We start from the raw sequence: 24247 nt of genomic DNA, 5'->3' as shown, positions 1-24247 counted from the left end.
TTACAGGGAGAAGAGGGTTTTGATTTGGGGGAGGGGGCTTTGATTGTCTACAAGTTTTGAGGCTGGTATTGTGTGCCAATGCAGAATTCAACGGAAAAAAAGGGAAAAAATATGCCACGTCACTACAAATTGGATGGAGGATAATGGTAGGGGCCTTAATTTGGGTATTTTTTTTTGTAAATACAGGTGTTTTTGTGACATTTGAGTGAAAGTTCAGGTGTCATTTTGAAATTTTTCGTAAACACTATGTCTTCGTTCGGTTGCACGGAAAAATAATGTGAAAAATGAACAAAATTAATAATATGTAAATGTAGGTGACTCCTAGCGAAGTTTTTTTGTGGTGGAAGTTAGACATGATCGTCGAGAGGTGAACACATGCGTGGACTTATTAGCCGAGAAAGCTCTTAGCAAGTTGTTGAATCTTATTTCAACTAATGTCTGCACATTCTATTTTTGTTATTGCAATTGTGAGAAGACTCGATAATGTTAAATACTCGAGACTTATTTATTTCGTAATTGAATGTAATGCTATTAGCAATTGATTGTGGGTTATTTTGCTGCCGCATGTACGTTATGTGGGTTAGGCCCCGTTTCGGAACGCAAAATAAGTTTTTATTTTTTAAGAAGGTAATTTCAAGCTAAAAAATGATGAGCTTATTGAAATTTAAAAATATGTAATATGGATATTGTTTGAAAGATCTCATTGAGATCTTTAATACGGTGCAAAAAAAATTTAAAAGTTATTTTTCATTTACATTATTTTTAAGTTTGAAAATGTGAAATAAGTATTTATTTTTTAAGAAGATGTTCTGGAACGGGCTCTTAGTATCATATGAATAAAAAAAGCAATAATTTATACAATGATGATCCATACAATGCACATGCGGTAGCAAAATGTCCCACTCAATGTTTGTACCAAATGGGTCTGGAGCTCCGGCATTCGACGACTTTCTGGAGGCAACCGTGGTGGAGTTTTGCCAGTAGCGGTAGTGACGAAGGCGGCGGTCTTGGTGCTTTTCGCGGGTTGCAAACCGGTTCTTCCAAAACCCAATAAGAGGACTCGTGGGTTTTCATTATCGGTCTTGCTATTGTCAGCCCACTGGACTGACGATAAGCATACTAAACAAGAAAAATACGTATTTCTGTGTACTTTTTATACCTTTAATACACATTCACACACTCATTATTATTGGACTGATTTTAGAATTTTCCTTTCACTATTGTTAGTTTGTTACTGTTTTCCGAGGCTTTTCTATTTTATTTTGTTTTCTTCTGTTTTTTTTTTCCTCTGTATTTGCAGACCGATAGAAGACATAAACCCACAAAACCTTCGCCAAGTTCCAAGTTCAGAGAGCACCTCGCCGGACGCCACCACCTCACCCCGGAATCAAATTCAATTTCTCCGTTGGATGCCGCCTTGAAATCCATTGATGGCGGCCGTCTGTAGATCCCCTGCTTCTTCCGTTTTCCGCACGTGCCAACGCCACATCTCCTCCTCCAGCAACAAAAACAACAAAATCCCCCTCCTGTGGACTAACCCCACCGCCGACTCCGAGTCCGTCTCCGACGACGCATCAATCACACTCCAGCTACTCTCCTGGGGCCGCGGCGCCTCGGGCCAGCTCGGCGGCGGCACCGAGGAGATCCGCCTCTACCCGGCCCCGCTCGCCTCCCTCCTCCTCCCTCCCTCTTTCCGCCTTTCCAATCCTATCCCCGGCCGCCTCACCGATTACAACAACGATAATTCTCATTCTTCTGATGGTGATGGTGATGTGGAGGTGGGGATCTCGTGTGGCCTGTTCCACTCGGCATTGTTGGTGGACGGGAAGGTGTGGATTTGGGGGAAAGGAGACGGCGGCCGCCTCGGGTTTGGCCACGAGAATTCCGTTTTTGCCCCCACTTTGAACCCTAATTTGGATTTCGTACGAAGCTTGGCTCTCGGTGGACTTCATTCCGTTGCTCTCAACTCTCTTGGCCAAGTCTTCACCTGGTAATTAGTTCAGTGTTTAACCAATATACCGATACTCTGGCGCATTATTGTCATGTATTATCATTTGCTTATGTATAAAATAAGAAAGATTTGTTTCATGATTTTGTTAAATAATAGTAGTATGTACCGCGAGGCGTCTTTGAATGGAAAAATTATTAATTGCTCCCGAAGCATTGCCATGGGGTGTTCAAGGCCATTTTCCATCACACATTGTTGTGGGCTGGCTGCCACACCAAGGTGTTTGGTGGGAAAGGCTCTTGGAGCATCACGCGGTGGTGCTCCAGGAGCACTAAAAATCACTCCTTCGAATGTTTTGGGGTTGTGGTGACCCTCTAAACCCCGTGGACCTGTCGCTTCTTGTGAAGATGGGAACATAATGGTTTACATGCAGTTTCGATTGGGTTTTTCAAGCAATATATAATTCATGTTTGTTCCAGATAATCCAGACTATGTTGACTGAAATGATGCCATTGAGTTAGCGCTTTTTTTTTTTTTTTTTCGGAATCTGAGGGGAAAAAACAAGTCAGAAAGCTGAGCTTCTGTTGATACTGCTTGGTAGTCATTTCAGTGACGTGAAAATGAGTACTAAGTAGGTAGGCCCTTTAATAGCAGGAATAAGCTTATGTATCTAAATAGTGGGTGACCTTTTCGTAAAATTACATTGTTAATTAAAACTGTTTTGAGGGGGGAGGCTTGATATCAATAAATCTGCAATGCAATGCACCACTGAAACCTCAGTTTATTAATTTCCACTCCCTTCTGTTTTTTATCATGCTTGTTGGATGATTTGCGAATAAGTCGTGCATTGTAAGCACATATTTTTGTCCCGTGCAAACAGCGTATTACCCTAATAAAACATGCAGTCATTTTGTTCTAGGCTTCTTTTGCAATTTATTTGAACATCACCACTTTACTAGATAATTTGGAAATCAGTGTTGCAGAGAGTGTTGCTACAAATTCACTTAAACGTCCACAGATAGCTAGACTATAATGCGTTTTTTTGGTGGAGGGCAATAGGGGTAATTCCATGTGCCAACTCACCTAGGCAATTGCTGACTAGGGAGAGGCATAATGGACCCTTTAAACACACACACAGAGACTATAATGCGTCATAATTAGTTTTCTCCCAGTTATGTCTTATAACCGATTTAACCTTGTTTTGACTTCTTAGAACCTTCATTACGCAATGGCTAAGCTTTTTTTCTTAATGTGGACATCCTTAATCCATGTAACATGGTTTTTTATGATTAATTATGAAGTTTTCAGGGGTTATGGCGGTTTCGGAGCTCTTGGACATTCTGTATACCATAGAGAACTGTCTCCTCAATTGGTGAAAGGCTCATGGGATGCAAAAGTACGACACATTGCAACTAGTGGGACACATACTGCTGCCATCACTGAGTCAGGTTTGATGATTATTTTTTCCTCCCTTCTGTGTAATTTACAATAGTGCTCTTTCGTTCTTTTCTTGTTTCATGTTTCTTTGAATTAGGTGCATACTTCAGCCTAGTACCTTTACCAGTCGGTATTAAATTAATGGCTTAGGGTTGGTTAAGAAGGCGCAAAAGCATACGGAGACTTGAATTAAAGATCTCCTATAGTCAAAATTATCACACTATGATAGACAATCAGCTGTTGTAAAAGCTCAAGCGAATGGTTGAACTTTATCATATAATGCATAAATAGAAAGAAATAGAACAATGTGGAACCTTTCACTGCCTCCTCAGTGTGGACTTCCTATATTGTACCCATTTGGTGATTCAACTTGAATTTTGACTGCATCAGATATTTATGTGTCAGATATTTTTTCGTGGGTTCCAACCTTTTTTCAGATACGAGACAGTTCCCATTATACTGCAAGGCAAACAGTTCTTAGTTACCCTGCTCGTTTGGGCTCCCCTGAAAAGTGGAGCTGCATCTTAATGCTTGACAGCAATATAATCTCCTGTTAAGCAACACAATCTCAACTCCGGTACCGCATTTGGATCAGAATAGGAATGTATAAAGCAGCTAGTCAGGGTTTATTCACATTACAAGATCAAAGTTTTCCTTCACGTGATCACATCTTTTTTGATAAAACGGCTGCAAAGTGTTGCCAAGCATGTATGCAATGCTATTATTGACTTGGTAATTTCATTGATTTACTATTTCTATCATTCTATGGCGTATCTGTTCAAACATTTAATCTCTTCTCCCTTCATTTTAAAGGTGAACTTTATACATGGGGTCGAGATGAGGGTGATGGCAGATTGGGCCTCGGTCCCGGTCGTGGACCAAGTGAGGCTAGTGGACTAAGCATTCCTTCCAAAGTAAAAGCATTACCTGTGCCTGTGGCTGCTGTATCCTGTGGAGGTTTTTTCACCATGGCTCTGACAAAAGAGGGACAACTTTGGAATTGGGGTGGTGAGAATTCCACATTCTATATTGGCAACCTTTTATCCTCTTCATTTACTTTCCAGTTTACGATTTGCATTGTTGTTTTCCTATTTAAGAATGCGATGAATTTTGTTAAAATCTGATCCTTTGCCATAATTTGAGCATGTGGCTGTTCTGTCCTTTTTTTCTCTTTTGCTATGCGAAGAGGGACATCTTGATTCAAATTGGTGTCTTTACACAGCAAACTCTAACTATGAGCTTGGAAGAGGTGATACTGTTGGCGGGTGGAAACCAAAACCAATCCCTAGCCTTGACGATGTTCGTATAATTCAAATAGCAGGTGGTGGATACCACTCTCTTGCTTTGACTGGTAAACTGACTACTGAAATCTATTTAGCACCAATTTCTGTATAATCTCAATTGTAGGCCAATGTTTTCTTCCATCCATTTATAACATTCAATTTCAGATGACGGTAAAGTGCTGTCCTGGGGTCATGGCGGACATGGTCAGTTGGGTCATTATTCTACCCAAAATCAGAAAATTCCTGTGCCAATTGAGGGTTTAGCTGATGAAAGGGTTACCCATATTGCTTGCGGGGGTTCATCATCAGCAGCTATAACTGGTGAGAAAAGATCCCCTATGTTTAATTGTTGCACAAGATAAAAGGTCTTGTGGTTGGTCTTTATTTCATCTGTTTATAGAACCACTGTAAACTTGTGTCATCTATTTTTCTGACAAAACTAAACCGTGGACGGTTGGGTATGGCTGCAAACATAGTACTCTTCCCAAGTGGGAGCCTGTGCTGCCATTTTGCCTTTTGAACCCTCAGATGGCACAAGATTGTTTTGTATCCCGTGCTGGAATGTTTCAAGTAAGAAATACTACTCCATAGGTAGAAACAGAAGTCAGAGTTGAACTGCTACTGGCATTCATTGATTTTCTACAATATCTCAACAGCAGAGGACCTGCTAAGATGTCCTGCTCTCATTAACAGCTTAGAGAACAATTGGGAAAGACTTCTCCACTGAGAGGACCCAGCATGAGTAGCATCTTAGAGGAAAATTATGAAGGAGATATTTATATCAGCAACAATGAAACTAAGGAAATTTTGTATAACATTATGTGGCGAAGCACACGAAGGGAAAACTATACAACACAACAACAACAACAGAACCCATGTAGTCCCCAATCATTGGGAGTATGGGCGGGAGAAGATTGGAGACAGACCTAACCTTTGGCAATATGCACAAAGTGGCAAATCTTGGCTCAATCATACTTTCGGATTTATAGCAACACACTCAGAATCATGGATGCATTTTCCCTTGTTACCATAACTATCTATGTTAAATGGACTCAGAGATGCGTATCTGGTGTGGGTATGGGACGGTATGGGTATGAGGGCGCGCCCAAAACTCATAGTTCAATTCTGCAATATGCTTCTATGCTCAATATTATTTGTTGTCAATTATTTAGAATGTACTCAAAATCAACTGGGATTAAGAAAAGGTATGAATTTTTTTTAATATCCCATCCATATGAGGCTAGAAAATTTTCATTAGATAACATGAGCTTCTGTTTTCGCACATATCATGTAGCATGAGGAATGAGGATAACAGATGAGTCCCTGCTACACTGCCGAAGAGATATGGAAGATATTTCAAGTAGCGTGACATTTTTGGATAGTTGATCACTTGGAAGGAACTATTCTACTACTTTTTATATCTTGAGATAAGAAGTTCCAAGTGATTAATATGGACCAATGGTTCAATGATGACACGGCCGGGTTTATGTTATGTTGTCTGTATGTTTTGATATTGTCATTTTGCTTATTGTAATTTGGGATGATATCAAGAGTCGGCATTGACTCTATGACAATCTTTTGAAGAAGAGCACTATCTAGTATGTACTTGCATTTCATAATTTTGTCCTTTTGGTTGCAACAAACTGAATAAAGAATTTTGTTGCATGTGCAGATAAAGGGAAACTGTACATGTGGGGAAATGCCAAGGATTCACAATTAGGTATTCCTGGACTGCCTGAAGTGCAACCTTTTCCTGTTGAAGTTAAGTTTCTAACGGAGGATGATGGATTGGGGACTCATCATGTGCTCTCTGTCGCAATTGGTGCATCTCATGTAATCTGTTTGGTTTCGAGGTTAGGTCACGAAAGAGAGTAGCACGGTTTTTCACATGTGGTGTGGAGCTATTGTATCTGTAAAGTAAAGTTACAAGGGACGGATGGTTTAGTTTGGATTGACTTCACAAATAGAAGTGAAGGTGAGATTTATACTGGAACTCCAGAATTTTTGGCAAAGAAGATACCATACACGGCATATAGGAGAAGAATCCAAAATTCACAGGTACAGCCCCTGTCGCTGTCTTTACTACCTCTCCTATTAATGAAACAGTGCATCAGCGTTCCTTTAGCGTGGGTTTGGATCAAGGATTTGCTGGAGGAATAGGCAACGTAAAGGGAATCGTCAGTGGATACAATGTTTGCTATTTAATCTTTCTTAATCTTCTTTTCTCTCGGCAAATTCCTCCTTAAATGCTTGATCCAAATACAACCTTACTGATCTTTGTTTCACTCTGGTTGATCCAACGGGTTTTCTGAATTGCAGGCGGTGATCTTCTTGAACTGCTACAACCTTCGACCGCAGCCACATCGCACATGGAGCAAGACATGTTGAAATTAATGAAATACTGTACTAGATTGGATTTCTCATCGGTTATCTTTTTTCTCATTGAATTTAGCCGAATCAAGTTCCATCTCAATTGTGTCTTGTCAAATTCAAACTTTCCTACTCCAACACATGCATTCCGTAGACCATGCCAAAATGATTAATGACCAGTCTTTCGTCTGGTTCACCATCCGTGTTTCTTCAAGATCTTTTCAATTCATGTGCAAGTATGTCTTTTTTATACCATTTAAGCATCACTTTATGCAGAAATCCCTAAATATGAATAGTATTATCAACCCAGATTGAAAACAAATAGTACATAGTCGTAATTATTGCCGGGAAAGGAGAGAGATGTACCTGTTATGGGAGGGGGAGATAGATGGCAGAGAAGTAGGGAGAGAGAGAGAAGTGGGCGTTGAGGGACGGCAGCCGGCGATGGAATGACGAGGAGAGACCGTCGTGGTCTTGCCGTCTTGGAGATGCACGTCTTGGAGATGCGAGGAACGTCCAAACGGAGTTTGACATATTAAAACCTCGCATGTTCAACTTGCGAGGTCTATTGCCAGGGGGAAAAAAACCAACCATCGTGCACAGTAATCACGCTTTTAAAATTATCCGTGGCCAGGAGTAATTATTCGCGGCCAGTAAAAACAAAACTCGTGTTCCCTAACCACGCCTATTTACTGATGTTGGGGTTTGGGGAAACACAACCGTACTCCACGGAATTTTGCGCCAATCTCTCCCTACATCGGCTTCGCAGCAGTGCAAGGTTCCTCTCTCTCTGCACTTGTCACTCAGCAATGGTGGCTTCTATGCAACGCAATGTCATCGCATTTAGACCCAATCACTCCAATTCCAAACCTCTATCCAAACACTCCCTCAAATTCGCTACTATCCGCTGCTCTGCCACCTCACCCTCTAGGCGCTACACCATCACTCTGCTTCCCGGCGATGGCATCGACCCCGAAGTCATCTCCGTCGCCAAAAACGTCCTTGAACTCGCCGGGTCTCTCGAAGGTACTCCCCATAAACCCTAAAAGGCTAAAATCAATTTCCGAATGTGAGTTTCCCGTTGCTTTACCTAGAAAACAGAGGTCCTAGTTTTCATTCCTTGATTGGATGAATGAAAGTCGGGTTTAGATTAACTACTGTTATAGAATATAGTATGCTTTGAAAGTTTGTTTTTGAAGATGTTTGTTTTTTTTTCCCCAGGGTTTAGGGTTTAGAAGAGCATCTCCATCCCTTATTACTCACACTTTTACTCAAATTTGAGTTAAAGTTCATTTGGTATGAAATGCTCCAATGGGCAAACTCAAATCTAAGCACAAATTTGAGTAAAAGCTTCATTTCTGGAATTGTAAATTTGGGAGTGAAGAGATAGCCTAGCAAAATTTGAGTCTCTCTTGATTTGAGTAAAACTGAATTTGGTGTAGGTTTGACTGAAGGAGTGGAGTGATTATTAGTATTATTATTTATTTAATCTGAGTCCCCCGGTTTGACTAAAGGACTACAAATCATAAGTTGGCAACATGCAATTACGAAAATAAAGACCGGTTGGTTGGGTTTTGGGGTCTACATTGGAGATTGGGCTATTTTTGCCGAAGGCATCCTAAACTGAAGGCGCAGGTTGATTATATTACACTTGCATTTATATATCAGGGCTTGAATTTGGTTTCAAGGAGATGCTAATGGGTGGGGCTGCCTTGGATGTGACTGGAGTTTCATTGCCAGAGGAGACCCTTTCGGCTGCAAAGCAATCTGATGCTGTTCTTCTTGGCACAATTGGAGGGTAATTGCACCTCATTACTTTCACAATATCTATGGTTCTCTATTTTGGTATTAGCCTCGGTGATGCTTAGTTTTGTGGTTTTCAGGTATAAATGGGATAATAACGAAAAACATATGAAGCCTGAGACTGGATTACTTCAGCTTAGGCAAGGTCTTAAGGTCTTTGCAAACTTGAGGCCTGCTTCTGTACTGCCACAGGTAACCAATGGATTATGACCATTAACCTCTGGAGACTCTGATCTCGCTCTATCCTAAGGGCTAAGAGTAGTTGGATTTTGTTTTATACTCCTAGACTACCCGAAAACAGTGACTTACGTAGACAGCTATAGTTGTGAAAATGTTGATCTTTCTTGATCATTGGATGTATAAAGGTGTGAACTTGAGTATCTAAGGCGATGTAACGGGTTACCTTCAAAGACATGACGCTTGTAATCAATGTTCTAAAAGTTGCTCGGCGTTCGTCGCTCAGTCGATCACTTTCGAGCTTCGAGACCTATTAATCACCGATTAATCGGCTTGTAGCAATTAGTTGGGTTTTTATTTATTTATATATAAATACCCCCAATGACAACTCTTATAAAAAATTGAACATTCATCTATCAATCCATCAACATCAATTGTTTTTCAAATATGACATAGAAATCTCTCATTTACAGAAAAATGTTAACATGATTATAACACCGTTCATTTATTAGTCACTTACCAATTATAATAACTTTATTTATATACACCAAACAATACTACACTTCGTGTTAAGATTTAATAAAAAATATTACTACACTTTGTTTCCAGAATCACTAACATGTCAATATGGGTATGGGATTTTCAAAAAAAGAAAAACTAATGTTCGAGGTCGGTGGAGACGTGGAGTGAGAGGAAATCTCGAATTTGAGAGAGAGAGAGAGAGGCGATAGGCGGCTCGGAGATCTTGTGTTTTAGGGTTTCATAGAGATATGACATGTGACTTCAAGATCGATCAATCGATGACTGGGTGTTGAACAAGTCCTAAAAACTATGATTCGAAGCCCTTTAAACTGGTATGAGTATATAACAATTACACCCATTGATTTTCCAAAATTATAGATTTGACCCTTATTAATCGCCCAATAGCCGACTAATCGCCCATTAACCGATTAATCGACTAATCGCTGACTAACTCCGATTAACCTCCTGACCTACTAATTCAACCGACTAGGCATTAATCTAATCGGTTAGGCCAAATTTCCGATTAATCGGGGATTAAATCCTTCTTTTAGAACACTGCTTGTAATGATCTATCATCTATATTGTGTCCTAGTATTTCAAAAGTTGACGGACATGAAATTGTTGTGTTGGGGGTGAGATTTTTTGCTAAGGGAATTAAGTTAGCTAATATGTCTCTAATAAGTACTCCCTCCGTCCTGATTTAATAGTCCCTCGTTCAATTCTAACTGGATAAAAAATGAGCTATATCTTTAAATTGGTAATGAATTTTATATCCAATATGAATCTTGTTTGATAGATCTCAATTAGTTCTGTAAGACAATGTTTTCAAAATTACATAAAATATTATAAATTACAAGATATAATCGATTGAAAAATGGCATGAACTTTCAAATAGGACTATTAAATCCGGACTGAGGGAGTAATAACTCCCTCAGTCCGGATTTAATAGTCCTTTTTTAGAGTTCGTGCCATTTTTCAATTGATTATATCTTCCAATTTATAATGTTTTACGTGATTTCGAAAACATTGTATTATAGAACTAATTGAGATCTATCAAACAAGATCCATATTTGATATGAAATTCATTACGGATTCAAAGATATAACCCATTTTTTAGCTGGTTAGAATAGAACTAAGGACAATTAAATCCGGACGGAGGGAGTAACAAGTTTTTGGCCACAAGCAGAGATAGCTCGAGCCAGGTTTGTTTAAGGATAGAATCTCTATTTGCCAAAGCTAGTAGTATCAATTTATTTTATTGGTACGTGAAGTATTAAAATGGTACAATAAGGTCCATTAGGTGTACATTAAGGTCTTGGCTTCAAATTCATATTACTACTCCAATGTAAAAGTTCTTGCCACACTGTCGCTACTTAAAAGAAAGGAAAAGGATAACAGAAAACAATTTTCACAAGCTAATGGTACATTGGTATGTATCATAGTTTATCGGTTTGCTCTGGATGCCCCTTTTCATTATCTCCAGTTTTAGTCCATCAATCATACAAAAGCTTCAAATATTGAACGAAAATGTGCCATGAACACGACATTATGGCATAGAGACAAGTAAATAAATTCCAGGTATAACAAGACATGCTAAAATAAACGAGTTCTTTTTGTGCTTTCGTCAAACTTTCGGGATTTTTTGATCTTTTTCTAAATATTACCAGGATATATTGAACAATTCCTTTGCAAAGATGTGGATTTAGGTTGTGTTGACGGAGACACTAGTGAATTTGTTTTTTACAATTTCCAGTTGATGGTAACCTTTTGTGGCTGCTATAGAATGACTCTTCACGCCTTCCAATTTAACAAGCGATCAATCATCTTTGGCACTTCCCAAATTCCACTTGTATCTATGTAACTTCTATGTTTTGTCCACCGGTTTTAGATGCTTATTCTGTATGTTCACCTGATCTAGTTAGTAGATGCTTCAACTTTGAAGAAAGAGGTTGCTGAAGGCGTTGACCTCATGGTTGTGAGGGAGCTTACTGGAGGTTAGTATACTTGGTTGTAAGGGAGCTTACTCTGCATGGATTATCTGCCATTCTGTCTATATTCTTTATTTGTTTAGTTTTTGTAGTAAAGATTTCAAGAATGTTGATGCTAGCATTTACTGACAATAGGAATTTATTTTGGAAAACCAAGGGGTTTTGGAACAAATGAAGATGGACAGGAGATTGGATTTAACACTGAGGTCTATGCTACTTATGAGGTAATTATCTAGCGTGACTCTCTGACCAATGAACTTCGATGTGAATTCTCTAATTCCATGTGGTGTTAGTGTTAAAATTTCGAGTATACTAGGTATTGCTTTACTTTTTTGCATCTACCTATGTTGTGGATGGAAGGTAAAACAAGAGGGTGCTTGAAATAATATTCTTTTTCCCCGCTGAAAAGTGAAGGTGGTACACCTTTAAATTTTCTCCTTGGTTTTTTTGTTTCAGATAACTTACAACAAGAATTTAGATTTGGGTACAGCTTGGTAATTCTTTATGTGGTGCCACCGTGCCACCAAAGAAAATAAGAGTGCATTTAGGCAATCCTTTTCTGACTGAGATTTTGAATTTCCTGATCATACCTGAAGAAGCTTGTTTCCCCCTTGTAGTAAATATTGCTTGTATACTACTTTTGCCACAGGATTGCTGATCTAAAAATTTCTCTTGACAGATTGATCGGATTGCTCACATTGCATTTGAGACTGCTTGAAAGCGGCGTGGGAAGCTCTGTTCTGTAGATAAAGCCAATGTCTTGGAGGTGCTTCAAAGTTGTAATGTTTTGTTATGTATGAAAGTTAATTTTTTGCTGGTTTACACATCTGATAGAGCCTCTGCCTTCTTTTCAATTTAGAGCAATGCAAGGTTGTGAGGTCGAAATGTCACGTTGAGTTCGATGACACTAACGCAATTACACATTGATTCTTAAGTTCACATTTTTTTCTTTGAAAATTGCATTTAACAATAGTGATAGATGAAAGAGGCTAAAGATGAAAATTCAGTGTCATATCGTTGTAGTATGATTATTTCTGTGTATTTGCCAGGCATCCATGCTTTGGAGAAAAAGAGTAATGGCAGTTGCCTCAGAGTACCCTGATGTTGAACTCACTCACATGTACGTTGACAATGCTGCAATGCAGCTTGCTCGCAATCCAAAACAGGTTTGCCTCGTGTTTGTGAAAAAAAATTCGTTGTAATTTATGTTGCTCTCTTTATGTACAATTTCAAGCATACTGACAATATCAGTTGTCCTATCCATCTGACAAAAAAAACACACGCAGTTTGACACAATTGTTACAAATAATATCTTTGGTGGCATTTTATCTGATGAGGCTTCGATGATAACGGGAAGTATTGGGATGCTTCCATCTGCTAGTCTCGGCAAAGAGGTATTGGGAACAAATTGCTTTTCTCACTATTTTGAGTTTGGATGTTTGTTTCACAGAACTGTGATATTCTTCTTTCTGTCGTAGATGGAAGTTGTGTAGTAGAATGACACTTGATTTCTTGTTTGTTTGGCAATTATTTGTCTGCAGGGACCTGGACTTTTTGAACCTATACATGGGTCGGCACCTGATATTGCTGGACAAGTTGAATTCATGAAAGTTCAATATTCTTTTCTCTGACGATCCTTTTTCCGATTCCGTAAGTTTATGTGAATGTTTATGGAGCATGGGTCTAATATGCAGGATAAAGCGAACCCTTTAGCAACCATTCTAAGTGCTGCTATGCTTTTGAAGTATGGCTTAGGCGAAGCCAAAGCTGCCCAGAGAATCGAGACTGCTGTCTTGGATACTCTGAATAGGGGGGTTTCGCACTGGCGACATATACTCCGCAGTAAATGTATGTAGATGCTCCGACTTTTGTTTTTCCAATTTTCCTTTTCACTGTTCGCTTTAGTACTTGCACAAGGTTTTGGTTCGTTTCTGCTTCATGTCGCTCACGCCCAAGCTTCTGTGTGGTGTGTCTGTCGTAAAATTTCTTCGTCAATCCCAAGAGTAGAATAAATTTGCTGCTAATCAAATGGGTAATGCTTGTGTTTTTCCCTTCTTTCTGATCAGAAATTAGTTGGATGCAAGGAGATGGGCGAAGAGGTGCTGAAGTCTGTAGAACTCAAAATTTCCGTTCCGATATGAACTGTTGAAGACCAACTCTAAATGGGTTCATTTAGTTCCAGCAGAGCTCCTTTTTTACTCCGAGAGCGGCGAGAGGATTTTGGGATTGAGATGTTTTTGGTGCTCGGTAGAAAACCATTTCCTGGATCTCATTAAGGATTATTGCAGCCTTGCAAGATTGTAGAGTTTCTTGATTTAGATTTTTCTCTCTTTTTCCTTTGTAATCAATGGTTACTGATACTATTTGTTTTACTAGAGTTTCATTTGATGATTCAAGAGTTCGTTGAGAAATTCAACCATGCAAAAATCATGTTAAATTTGATCATACTCAAAACACATGAACGTTGACATCTTGAAATAGAGTAAAGCAATTCAATCAAGTGAGCCGTTCTGTTAACTTTTCAAGATATAAATGTGAAACATAATTATACTCTCTCTGTCCTAAAAAGTCCTAAAAAGGATGACAAATTTTGAAATTCATATTATTTTTCATCGCTTATATCTTTCAATCTATTAATTTTTTTCATGAATTTGAAAATTTTGTATAATAGAATTAATTGAAAACTATCAAACAAGATTCATATTGTATATTTTTTGAAATCCATATTGAAAGATATAAGGAATTAAAATTGACATGAATATCAAAAAATGACATTTAATTTGGAACGGAGGGAGTATTTATCTAGGTTTTCATTACAATAAAATTTTTTTTTGTTATCATTAATCTTCTCAATGAACTCTATAAAATGCAAAATTTCAATCATTAAAGTAGAGCCATGCAAAATTCAAGACTGGGCTGGTGCAGTTTTTTTTTTTCCCCCATTGGTGAGGATACTCTTGCGGTATTACCTACTTTCAAAGTTTAAAGAATGTGGGTTGTTTGAACCGTAGAGGGCAATCTAACTTAGCGCAATCATTCGAAAGTGTTTCAAAAGTATTTTAAAGTATTTTAGATTTTAGAACGCTAATTCTCAAGATGTCGAGTAGGCAGTCTAACTTAGCGCAATCATCTCAAAGTGTTTCAAAAATATTTTAGATCATTAATTCTTAAGATGAACAACCGTTTTTTTCCCGTCAAACTACAGAGAATCCGAGTTCCACTATATGGGCATAGGGAGTACAAATTTTTGCATCTCGACCGTATAGGATTGTCTCACTTCCTCTACAACAGTATATAAACCATCATCAATCTCGCGCAAAACTATAAATACAAGCCATCTCTCTCTCTCTCTCTCTCTCTCTCTCTCTCTCTCCTTAGCCATGTCACAAGCAACCTCAACAAGTACAAGTGCCTCCGCCGGAGCCTCGCCGGAAGACATATTCCGTCTTCCGGCCACCATGATGATTCCCGGCGACTCAACGTCATCGTCCGCGTCAACCCCCACTCAGGCCTTCCACTTCTCTTCTGGAAACCCTAGAATCGAAGAGACCAGAGGCGTCATGCACCTCTACCGCGACGACTTCGCACCATCATCGCCTTCTCAACTACCCGTAATCTCACTCTCCCCTTCGCTACTTGTATCTGAATCGCTTCCAATTTCGGTTTTGATCTGCGTAGAGTTGAAAATTCGTGCGCGGACAAGTTTGATTCATCCCATTGAGCTGTCCTTTCCTTTGGTTTAGGGTTTATAAACGAGTTTTTGTATCTTTTGTTTGTCCGTTTCGCGTGATACTTTTTTCTTTCAATTACGTCAGCTTGCGCGCACCTTTGCGCGCACCTTGACTACTCCGGACTCGTGAAGTTAATAACCGGGCAAACCTCCAGACTCCAGTGGCCCCAAGTTTTGGAACGTTTTCTTTGGTGTAGGGTTTTTACGAGTTTTTGTATATTCAATTCCCTCGTTTCATGTGATATTTGTTTGATAACGGGTTTCCGGGCTAGCTTGCGCACACCTCGACTAATCTAGGCCCCTGAAGTTAACAACAGGGCAAACCTCTAGTGGCTCTAAGTTTTGGAACTTTTGGCTTTTGTGAGATTCGACCTTGCGACCTCTTGAGGCAAACGCAATCTCATGTCCACTTGGCCAAACCCCTTGGGGTTTGTCTGAAGTGATACATAGAACTATGGACACTTCACTTTGTTGATTAGGAGATGTTAAACTTAAAGCATCCAATCAAACCAACTGGCAATGAGTTGGGAAACTGCTCCTGCTCATATACTATTTTGGACCATTATAAAATTTGAACAAGCTCTGACACTTCTGACATGCGCGAGCACAACTGCCCACTGGCATGTGGTGAGGTAACAGAAGAGATGGATCACAAAGATTCAAACTGCTATTATGGCACAAACAGAAAGGGATCAATCTATCAGGATGAAATAGAGTCTTGTTTCACAAGTCTTCGAAAGCCTAGCATTAGCGCAGAAACAATATTAAAGTATCCAAAATCAAAATCTGTTGGCAATTGATTGCTTTAAAATCTGATGTCTTCACTTACACTGCTGTCTCAACTCTCAATATAGTTGTTGGCTCCTAGAATTCGTTTGGTCCCTGGAAAATGTGGTGAAAAGAGGACTTTGTAAACTTTGATATTGCAACCAGACGTCACTTAATTGGGTTTTCACTGGTCTGGTTGAAATTAAATCTTGTTGGAAGATAATTTGATGCTTGGCAGATGACTAAATAGGTTTTTCCCCCCTCTCATTTTAATAACTGCCCTTCTCGTTTTAGGTTTGGTTGCTTTGAAATCTAAACTGTTCTCTTTAAATATGATATGACCAGAAATGCTCAGAAGTATTGGATATGCAATACCTTTCTGTTTGCCATATGTAAAGGACTGCATTAAGATTTACACTTCTCATTTGTTGTTGAGTCCTATCTACTCTTTTTAGTATAGTATCTTGAGTTTGAAGAATTTTTACTGTATTCTGTCTCTTTCTTGTTGTTAAGGTTGGAAGGAAAACTCTTGTTTGTGTGCTAGGGGTGCCAAATCACATGACATATGCAGATTTCTGTCAGTTTTGTGGTTCATTCATTCAGCATATATTGGAAATGCGAATTGTCAGGTTCAATTTCTGAAGACTTGTTGCCTTCATTTTGGAAATAAGTGATGGTTGTTCTTGTTCTGAATTTGGTTTTGATTGTTTTCTATCTTGCTTGAGGGTCTAGGAATGATGGAGTGGAGGATAAGTATAGTGTCCTGATAAGGTTTGACGATCAGAGCTCGACCGATGCTTTCTACAAGCATTTCAATGGGAGACACTTTTCCTCTCTTGAGGTTTGTTTTGGTCTTAGTTATTTTCTTTATTTTCCACCAATGCTGAAGAGTTTTCTTTGAAAGCTTGTTCTTTTATCATGGATGTTTATATTTTGTTTTGTTTTCTTATGTTTACAGGTGGAGGCTTGTCGTGTACTTTTTACATTTGATGTGCAGTACACAGGTTCAATTGAACATGCACAGAGTACACCTGCAAGCTCAACAGAGCAGCCCTCATGTGTAGTCTGTCTCGGTCTGTTTCTTTATCCTCAATGTTGCAAATTAATATCCATTTCTTGTTTGTGTTATGAAGGTAATTGCGTGTTTCTTGTTTGTGTTACCTAGGCTTTTCCACACTTCAATAGGAATACCATCTGGCCCTAAGGCCTTACCCCGTCTCATCCACTTCAAAGCATTGGCCACTTTGGACTTTATATCCGACAATAGAACTCGTATTCTAGACTCTCACCAGGGCCACCAAATCCCTCCTCGCCAAAGCCATCAAGTGTTTCTCATTCAAAAGCTTCTCGAAATACTCCCTCCGTCCCATAAAATTGGTCCCCTACAAAATTACTTGCATTTTTTGAACTTAAAAATAACGTATTTACTAAAAGAATTTTGCAATTTTTTTGCACCGTTCAAAAGATCTCGTCAAGATCTATCAAATAAGATCCATATTGCCCAAAAAATTATTTCGATAAGTACCTTATTTTTAAGCTTAAAAATTGCACTTAGTTTCGTAGTGGCCTAACTTTATGGGGCGGAGGGAGTACGTTTTTAATCTATCCTTGATCTCCTCGTCTTTCACCAACACCCTCGAACCATCCCCTTTTATACACTTAACTTGAGAGAAGTATCTGGTTTCTTTTCTCTCAGCTTGGCGAGTTTATAAATGTTCTTCTCTCCATCTTTACTATCTAATCTAGCATAAAAATCATCATAAGCTCCCAGGTTAGCTTCCCTAACGGCTCTCTTAGCTTCTGTGCATACTTGTTTATAGCTCCTATAAGTTTCCTCATTCTGATCCTTTTCCTCTTTTTAAAGCATTCCTTTTTTGCTTTTACAATGGTTTGAACCTCGTCATTGACATTCCACCACCAGGTTTCTTTAGATATAGAACCTTTCCCCTTTGACTCTCCAAGAACCTCTTTCGATACCCTTCTAATAGTGTCAACCATTGTATTCCACATACTATTACCATCACCATTTAAAGCCCGCCTTGCTTAATTATGTACTTCCAAAAGGTTTATATCTTAGAAACAGGATCTGCAAAGATAATGAAAGCTCGTTGGATATAAGGTTTTACGTTATACTAATTACATGTAAAGTAAGTTTTGTAGGTTGGCAATTTGAGATTTGACATATCAATGAAAGAAGTATGTAAGAGGCAACAAATGTTGTGGCATTTTCTTGTTTCAATCACATTGCAGAAATATACAAGCCAAACCGAGCCTTAAGTCCCAATCAATTGCAGAAAAAATGATTAGACTAAAAAAAACTGTTTGCACCTAATAGAAAGGAAGAATGAAAAACAAAAGGAAAAGTCGTGGCTGCACTTGCACTGCAATATGGATATCAGGATATGTCTCCAGGTTATGAAGCAAAAGGCTTGAAGAGTTTGCACTTTCTGTTGAATATTGAAATTTGTGCTGTGTTTACTTAACATATTAGCTTGTTAAACCACAAACTCTGTAAAACTTTATGCTATTTGGAAATGACCCAACAATGTGTGTTAAGCTAATGCTCTTCACATATGACCCCTGTGTTGCACGTGGAGTGTCAAAAAAACTGATTTGATTAAGGTTTATGTACACTTGAAACTTTGAGATCGAACAATGTAAATTTGTTGATTACCATCTCATCTAGAAGCTTAAGCTATTGGGAATTGACTTCCTGGGAAAGTATTTTGTTCACCTCGAAAGTGTGATAGGAGTATCTGATTCCTTCTTGCTGCTAGTCCTTTATTAACCACATTGACATACTGATGACTGTTCCAAGTCTTCCTGACATTGTCAAACCGGAAGTTGATAGCTGATTTGTAATTTTGCTGGAATTAATCTTATTTTTTCGCATTTGCTACAGAGAGGTTGGACCAAGACACTAGTGGAGTTCTCACAACTATCTGCAATCATTCTTTCCACTGCTCTTGTATTTCTAAATGGACAGATTCTTCTTGCCCGGTATGTAATATGAATTTCTTGTTGCATGGAACATATGGACAATGAATTGTGATCTAATTAGCTCAGACACGTCTTTTAAGCCTATGCATAGGTGTTTGTTATGTGTGCCATTCCATCTCCATATTTTTTCTACATATCTTTTTTGTTGCTGGGCACAACCCAGATGCTACCTGGACAATCATATCCGATTCTGGGCGAATGGGACACTTTGTAGACACGATGGCTGAAAGTGAAATATTTTGTTGAAAGCTCGGTCATTCGTTTGACCCTATCAGAGCCAGGCCTCAATATTACAGAGTAAGTGAACTGGATGGCTAGAAGAAAGATAGTTGTTACAGCGATAGATATTGAATTAGGGGGAGGTTAAGTATCATTGTTTTGATTTCATGAGTGGGAGAAAACAGAAAGCCACTTACATGGCCATTACTGCTGACTGGTCTTTTACAGGAAGCCTCCCAGTTTTTCCGTTGCCTTGTCAACTTTCTTTAGTCTTTTCTTTTTGGGTTGGAGGTCTCTGCAGCTCTTTAAATGTGGCTATCTAGGAATTTTTTATGTTGGATTTCAGTGCCCCAACTATGAAGTCACTAGTCAATGGTTATGGACTTCATGTTTAGAGATCATTATATGGGCTCGAGCATCAAGTGCATGTAATTTTAATATTTCTGATGGGAAAAGATATTGCAACAAGAAGAAGGAACAAAGAACAAAAAAAGCATGTCTAACCAAGAAAGGAAGTAGAACATAAACTCGTAATGTTTGTTATTCCCAGCACACAAGGCTTCTCGGTTACAGCATGATCAGGAAGAGGTGAGAGGTTGGCACCTTACCTCCTCTTGGAAAAAAGTGTGGTTGTTGTCATGGTAAACACACTAATTGTGGTATGTGACATGGCCCTTTTGCTTTGTGTGTGGAATTATATTTTCACTTTCTTCATCCTACTTATGCTATGCCATGAGGGTTGTTTGGATTGTGGAAATGGAACTGGGGTTGACTTGTTCTATACTTGTTATTGCAGGTATGCCGATATTGCCAGCAGCAGCCTGAAAAGTCAATTTGTTTTGTTTGCCAAACTTCTGAGAATCTCTGGATTTGTGTTCTTTGTGGTTTTGTTGGTTGTGGAAGGTAACCATTGAACTTTTCTTTTGATGAGAGATTACTCTACCCTCAGAAGGAAAGATTAGCACTATCATCATCTGCAGGTATAAAGAAGGACATGCTATAACACATTGGAAAGATACACAACACTGCTACTCTCTTGAATTGGATACTCAGCGCGTGTGGGATTATGTTGGAGACAACTATGTCCACCGTTTGATTCAATCTAAAACCGATGGGAAGTTGGTTGAGTTCAATCAATGTGCGCATGTTGATGACGGGTGTGGTAGTTGCAACTGCAGTGTTGATCCTGGATTTAGTGAAGCTCTCCTGAACAGTAAAGTTGAATCTGTAATGTTTCTTTCTCCATTTTTATTTGGGTTCGTATGTAACTCTTGCTCCAGTGCTTTCTTGGTTCGCTCAGCTATTCCATGGTATTACGTAGCTTCTAATCTGCAACACTCATTTGATATTAATCTGCAGATTATAAGTGAGTACAATGACCTTCTTACTACGCAACTTGAGAACCAAAAGATAGTAAGTTCATACTTCCATTCTGATAATTTAGTGATTCAGGATGCGATATCTTGCTTCAGTATGACATCTGACTTAATGCCCACCAATATGGTGGCATCGGTTGTCCCTGGAATTGGATTCTCTGATAATTGCCCAGTCGATTTTTTTGTGGGCACATATGGTGTAGATATTTGGATATTTAAATTTTCCTTCTTTTTTAATTAATAGCCTCTGCTTTCCTGATAGTATTTCGAGACTTTAATACGAGAGGTGGAAGAAGAAACTGAAAGGGAAATATCCGAAGCTATTGAAAAGGCTGTCAGCGGCAGTCAGAAGCTCCAAAAGATGCAAGCCAAGCTGGATAGATGTGTTAAAGAGAAGGGATTTCTTGACGAGGTGGTGTTCTTTTTCTGCTCATGAGTGGGTTGGAATCTTTACTTATCTATAGCTGTTAGTTGACCAAGTTGATAACCCCCTCCCCAGCTGCTGTGGTGAATTATGTCAAGCAGTGTTACTTCTAGAAGCAAGTCATATCAGTGTCTGATGCCCATACTTGGGTGCTCCCGGATGCATGTCTGATACTTCTTGGGCATACATAATTATAAATTAGTCTTTGTGTCTTTTCATTTTTCATTCAAGCTGTGGATACTCCAAGAATCAGACCTATCTTAGAATTACAATGAAGATTTCTTTTATTTGTGGTATGAGATTAATAGTGAAAAGGTAAGAGTGTTTTCAATACTTTGCAATTTCTGTAGAGATGAAAAAATAGGTAAGACCGCAATAGTGAGATTAGAGCATGTCAAATTTGGTCCAAGTTCGTCCCCACACAACATAACTTCATGGTTATCATGCAAAGATGAGTTAACCTTGACGTGGAAAATTTTTGGTAGATTGTTGTAGATTCTGGTATTAGTAGTGACAAAATTGCTTTTCTAATATGTGTACGTACATGCTACATATACATATGAAAATGGCCATATTCTTCAGGTATTCGTGTCCTAATTTTTTGAAGAGTTTCATTCATCTGTTTACTGTCACAGTCATAAGTTATATCTCTCGTCTGTATCCATATGTTCATGGAAGGAAGTCTTATTATACTGAAGTAGCTAGTTGTTTTAGACAATTTCTTGATCTTTTTCCCTCTTGCATGCAGCTCAACGAGAATCTATTGAAAAACCAGGAGATATGGAAGGCAAAGATGTTGGAAATTGAAGCAAGGTAATACTACCTTCTATTTTTATGTAGTTCATGAAGCTTTCATGAAATAGTGGAATTTCGGCTCATCTACCATGTAGGATAAATAATTATTCATATCAAACATAAAATTTATAATCGATGGTCATAAAAGAAAAGATGTTACTGTAGCTGTTATACCATACTCCCTGCCATTTGATCGAATTTCGCTCCTTGGAATTGTTATTTGAAGAAATTAACCTCCCTTTAGTACAAAAGGGGATAAATGTGGCTCCCTCTAATATAAATCACCGTAACAGATATTTAGCCGTTTACTCCATTGTTTGCAAGTTCCGAAAAAAGTAATCAGTTGGGAAACAAGGAGGACTGGTTATTTTACACTACAGTTTAATGTTCATAATCTTTTACTGCAGTTTTCCATTTTTTTTCCCCCTTCTCTAATGAATACTAATCCAGGGAGAAGAAAGCTTTAAAAGTGAAGGATAATAAAGTACAGGAATTAGAAGAACAGGTACTTCCTCAAAATCGCACAGGCTTCAGCTTCTCAATGCTATTTTCACTGTGGATGCAATTTTAAATGAGATAAGAATCTTTGTCATGTATATGCAGCTTAGAGAGTTGATGGCGTGCTTAGAAACAGGGAATACAGTTGAAGAGCTACCAAAATTGGACGAAACAAAGGATAGCAGTGTATTACCAGTGCTAGAAGAGTCTGCCTTAAGAAGTAGCGATGACGGCGACAAGAAGTAAACATGAAACTGGCTAAAGGACTTGTGATCCGGGAACGATTTAATGTAGTGTTTGGTTTGCTTGATTGAATTTGGGGATGATTGGAATGGTCAGTCATTGACTCCACTGTAATGAACTATCACGTTAATTGGTTCGCTTGATTCCAGTCATTTCCAGCTTCATTCCAGTGAACCAAGCCCCTTAGGTTCCTAGGGGTGGATTTTTTCTTGTTCCAGCATTATGTGAAATCAAAGATGATGGCGACCTTTTCGGCTTTATCTAGATTTGCTAGGCATTGATTTGTTTGTTCAGGTTAGTGATATGATTGTGATATCTGGTGAACTTTAACCCTGATCTGTTGTAAAGTTGATTTGTAAAGTGCCAAGTCTAAAACTAGTGCCAAATTCGGTTCTGTTGGCTCTCACTCGAAGCGGTTACCCTCGAATCATACCTGCATTTCATCGTAAGACATGTCTATGAATTTCAGATTCTAAGTACAAATTACCTACTCCCTCCGTCTCCTTTTTAAAGTCCGGTATTTCATTTTAGGCCGTCCTTTAATAAGTGTCAATTTTGTAAAATTGGTGGGTAAAAATTAGTACATTTTTCATTTTGCCCCTAAGAGTAGGTAGATTCTATTTTGAGAAGTTAATGAGTAAAAATGTAATAATGATGTCTCTATATCGGGTAAATAGGAAAAGTAGAGGTAAAAGTTGATGTGAAGTGTGTAATGATGTTTTATTAATAAATTGGAGTTACAAAACGAGACATTTAAAAAGGGATGAAAGGAGTATGTAATTTGTTTGAGCTGATAATCTTGATGGTTAAATTTTGAGAAATTTAAAAATTTAACACTTTGATTCACTTGCTAGTGAAAACCTTATAGATTTGTATTCAGGTACATTGAGATAAATGAAAAGACAAATTGCTTATTTACTTGTCATTTATAGTTTGGCAAACTGAGTAATTGATTTTCACACATCTCTCTTTTATTGTTGCACTCCTTTTATCTGTTACTTTGCAAGTGAATTTGTAGTATTATCTTTTTATATGTATAAATGTCCTTATGTGAAAGGATAACGTTGTACCTTCAAATACAAGAACATAAATATAGAGTTTAATTGATAAATAAAAAAGAAGAAGTGTGAAAATCAGTACACTTTCTTATGCAACATAACAAAAATATGAAATTATGTCACTCAGATTTTGGATTAATTTTGTTCCCTTTTTGGGGGATTTTGTATCTATGCTTCTTGCTTTTTCCTTAAAAACATTATTTTTATAGTTCACCCAAATCGGTTGCTAAACAAATCAAAGCTATTCGAGTTTGAGCTTGTGTTTGTTCGTTAAAAATTGAATATATTTTGAAAGTAGTTAAAGTTCGAAATCAAGATTGAACAAAAGTTGTTACTACTCAACTCGTTCGGCTTATGAAGTATAAAAAGTCCAAGTTGCTCAAAATCAATTCGTAATTGACTCGATTGAAGCTCGTATGATTAGCTCGTCTTATAATCAAAGCTAGTTTGAATATATATTTAAAGCTCGTTAAGTTCTCAAATCAAACTGATCAATCACTTTTTTAAAACAATCTGAACACATCACATCTACATCTGAATATGTACGAATGTATTGGTAAGTGGTAACTACACTTCAATATTTATTTTTTTGTATTTATATCATGTAG

The 24247-nt window shown here is 38.3% G+C and overlaps 2 protein-coding genes and 1 pseudogene across 5 annotated transcripts; all 3 read left to right on the top strand.

Annotated features, from left to right (window-relative positions):
• The first annotated feature begins 1280 nt into the window (after positions 1 to 1280).
• Positions 1281 to 7141, top strand: LOC131312100 (RCC1 domain-containing protein RUG3, mitochondrial). 4 transcript variants are annotated; one of them, XM_058339837.1, is made up of 7 exons: positions 1281 to 1990; positions 3257 to 3396; positions 4199 to 4393; positions 4572 to 4736; positions 4834 to 4989; positions 6341 to 6726; positions 6988 to 7141. In XM_058339837.1, exons 1-6 carry the CDS (start codon positions 1431 to 1433, stop codon positions 6541 to 6543), a joined length of 1419 nt encoding a protein of 472 aa, XP_058195820.1. In that variant the 5' UTR covers positions 1281 to 1430; the 3' UTR covers positions 6544 to 6726; positions 6988 to 7141. The 4 variants fall into 4 exon arrangements, with proteins under 4 accessions (XP_058195820.1, XP_058195823.1, XP_058195821.1 ...); XM_058339839.1 differs by having other exon boundaries at positions 1283 to 1990; positions 4608 to 4736; XM_058339840.1 differs by lacking the exon at positions 4199 to 4393 and having other exon boundaries at positions 4608 to 4736.
• A 503-nt stretch (positions 7142 to 7644) lies between these two features.
• Positions 7645 to 13916, top strand: LOC131312098 (3-isopropylmalate dehydrogenase 2, chloroplastic-like; annotated as a pseudogene).
• On the top strand, positions 13876 to 22975 carry LOC131309680 (BRAP2 RING ZnF UBP domain-containing protein 2). Its single transcript, XM_058336280.1, has 13 exons — positions 13876 to 13926; positions 14795 to 15139; positions 16540 to 16655; positions 16759 to 16867; positions 16985 to 17099; positions 18929 to 19026; positions 20042 to 20148; positions 20226 to 20472; positions 20605 to 20658; positions 20884 to 21033; positions 21794 to 21858; positions 22291 to 22345; positions 22444 to 22975. The coding sequence occupies exons 1-13, from the start codon at positions 13876 to 13878 to the stop codon at positions 22582 to 22584; spliced, it is 1653 nt and encodes a 550-aa protein (XP_058192263.1). The 3' UTR covers positions 22585 to 22975.
• Positions 22976 to 24247: the final 1272 nt, after the last annotated feature.

This window comes from Rhododendron vialii, chromosome 12a (genome assembly GCF_030253575.1).
Source record: "Rhododendron vialii isolate Sample 1 chromosome 12a, ASM3025357v1".
In the NCBI taxonomy this organism is placed as follows: domain Eukaryota; kingdom Viridiplantae; phylum Streptophyta; class Magnoliopsida; order Ericales; family Ericaceae; genus Rhododendron; species Rhododendron vialii.
The sequence above is the reverse complement of the archived record's forward strand: the minus strand, read 5'-3'. Positions and strand labels throughout refer to the sequence as shown.

Coding starts and splice junctions, on each gene's coding strand:
- LOC131312100 (XM_058339837.1), top strand. CDS start 1,431: ATGGCGGCCGTCTGTAGATCCCCTGCTTCTTCCGTTTTCCGCACGTGC. Junction 3,397..4,198: donor TGCTGCCATCACTGAGTCAG/GTTTGATGATTA, acceptor TTCATTTTAAAG/GTGAACTTTATACATGGGGT. Junction 4,394..4,571: donor ACAACTTTGGAATTGGGGTG/GTGAGAATTCCA, acceptor TGCTATGCGAAG/AGGGACATCTTGATTCAAAT.
- LOC131309680 (XM_058336280.1), top strand. CDS start 13,876: ATGGTTACTGATACTATTTGTTTTACTAGAGTTTCATTTGATGATTCA. Junction 20,659..20,883: donor AACTTGAGAACCAAAAGATA/GTAAGTTCATAC, acceptor CTTTCCTGATAG/TATTTCGAGACTTTAATACG. Junction 21,034..21,793: donor AGAAGGGATTTCTTGACGAG/GTGGTGTTCTTT, acceptor TCTTGCATGCAG/CTCAACGAGAATCTATTGAA.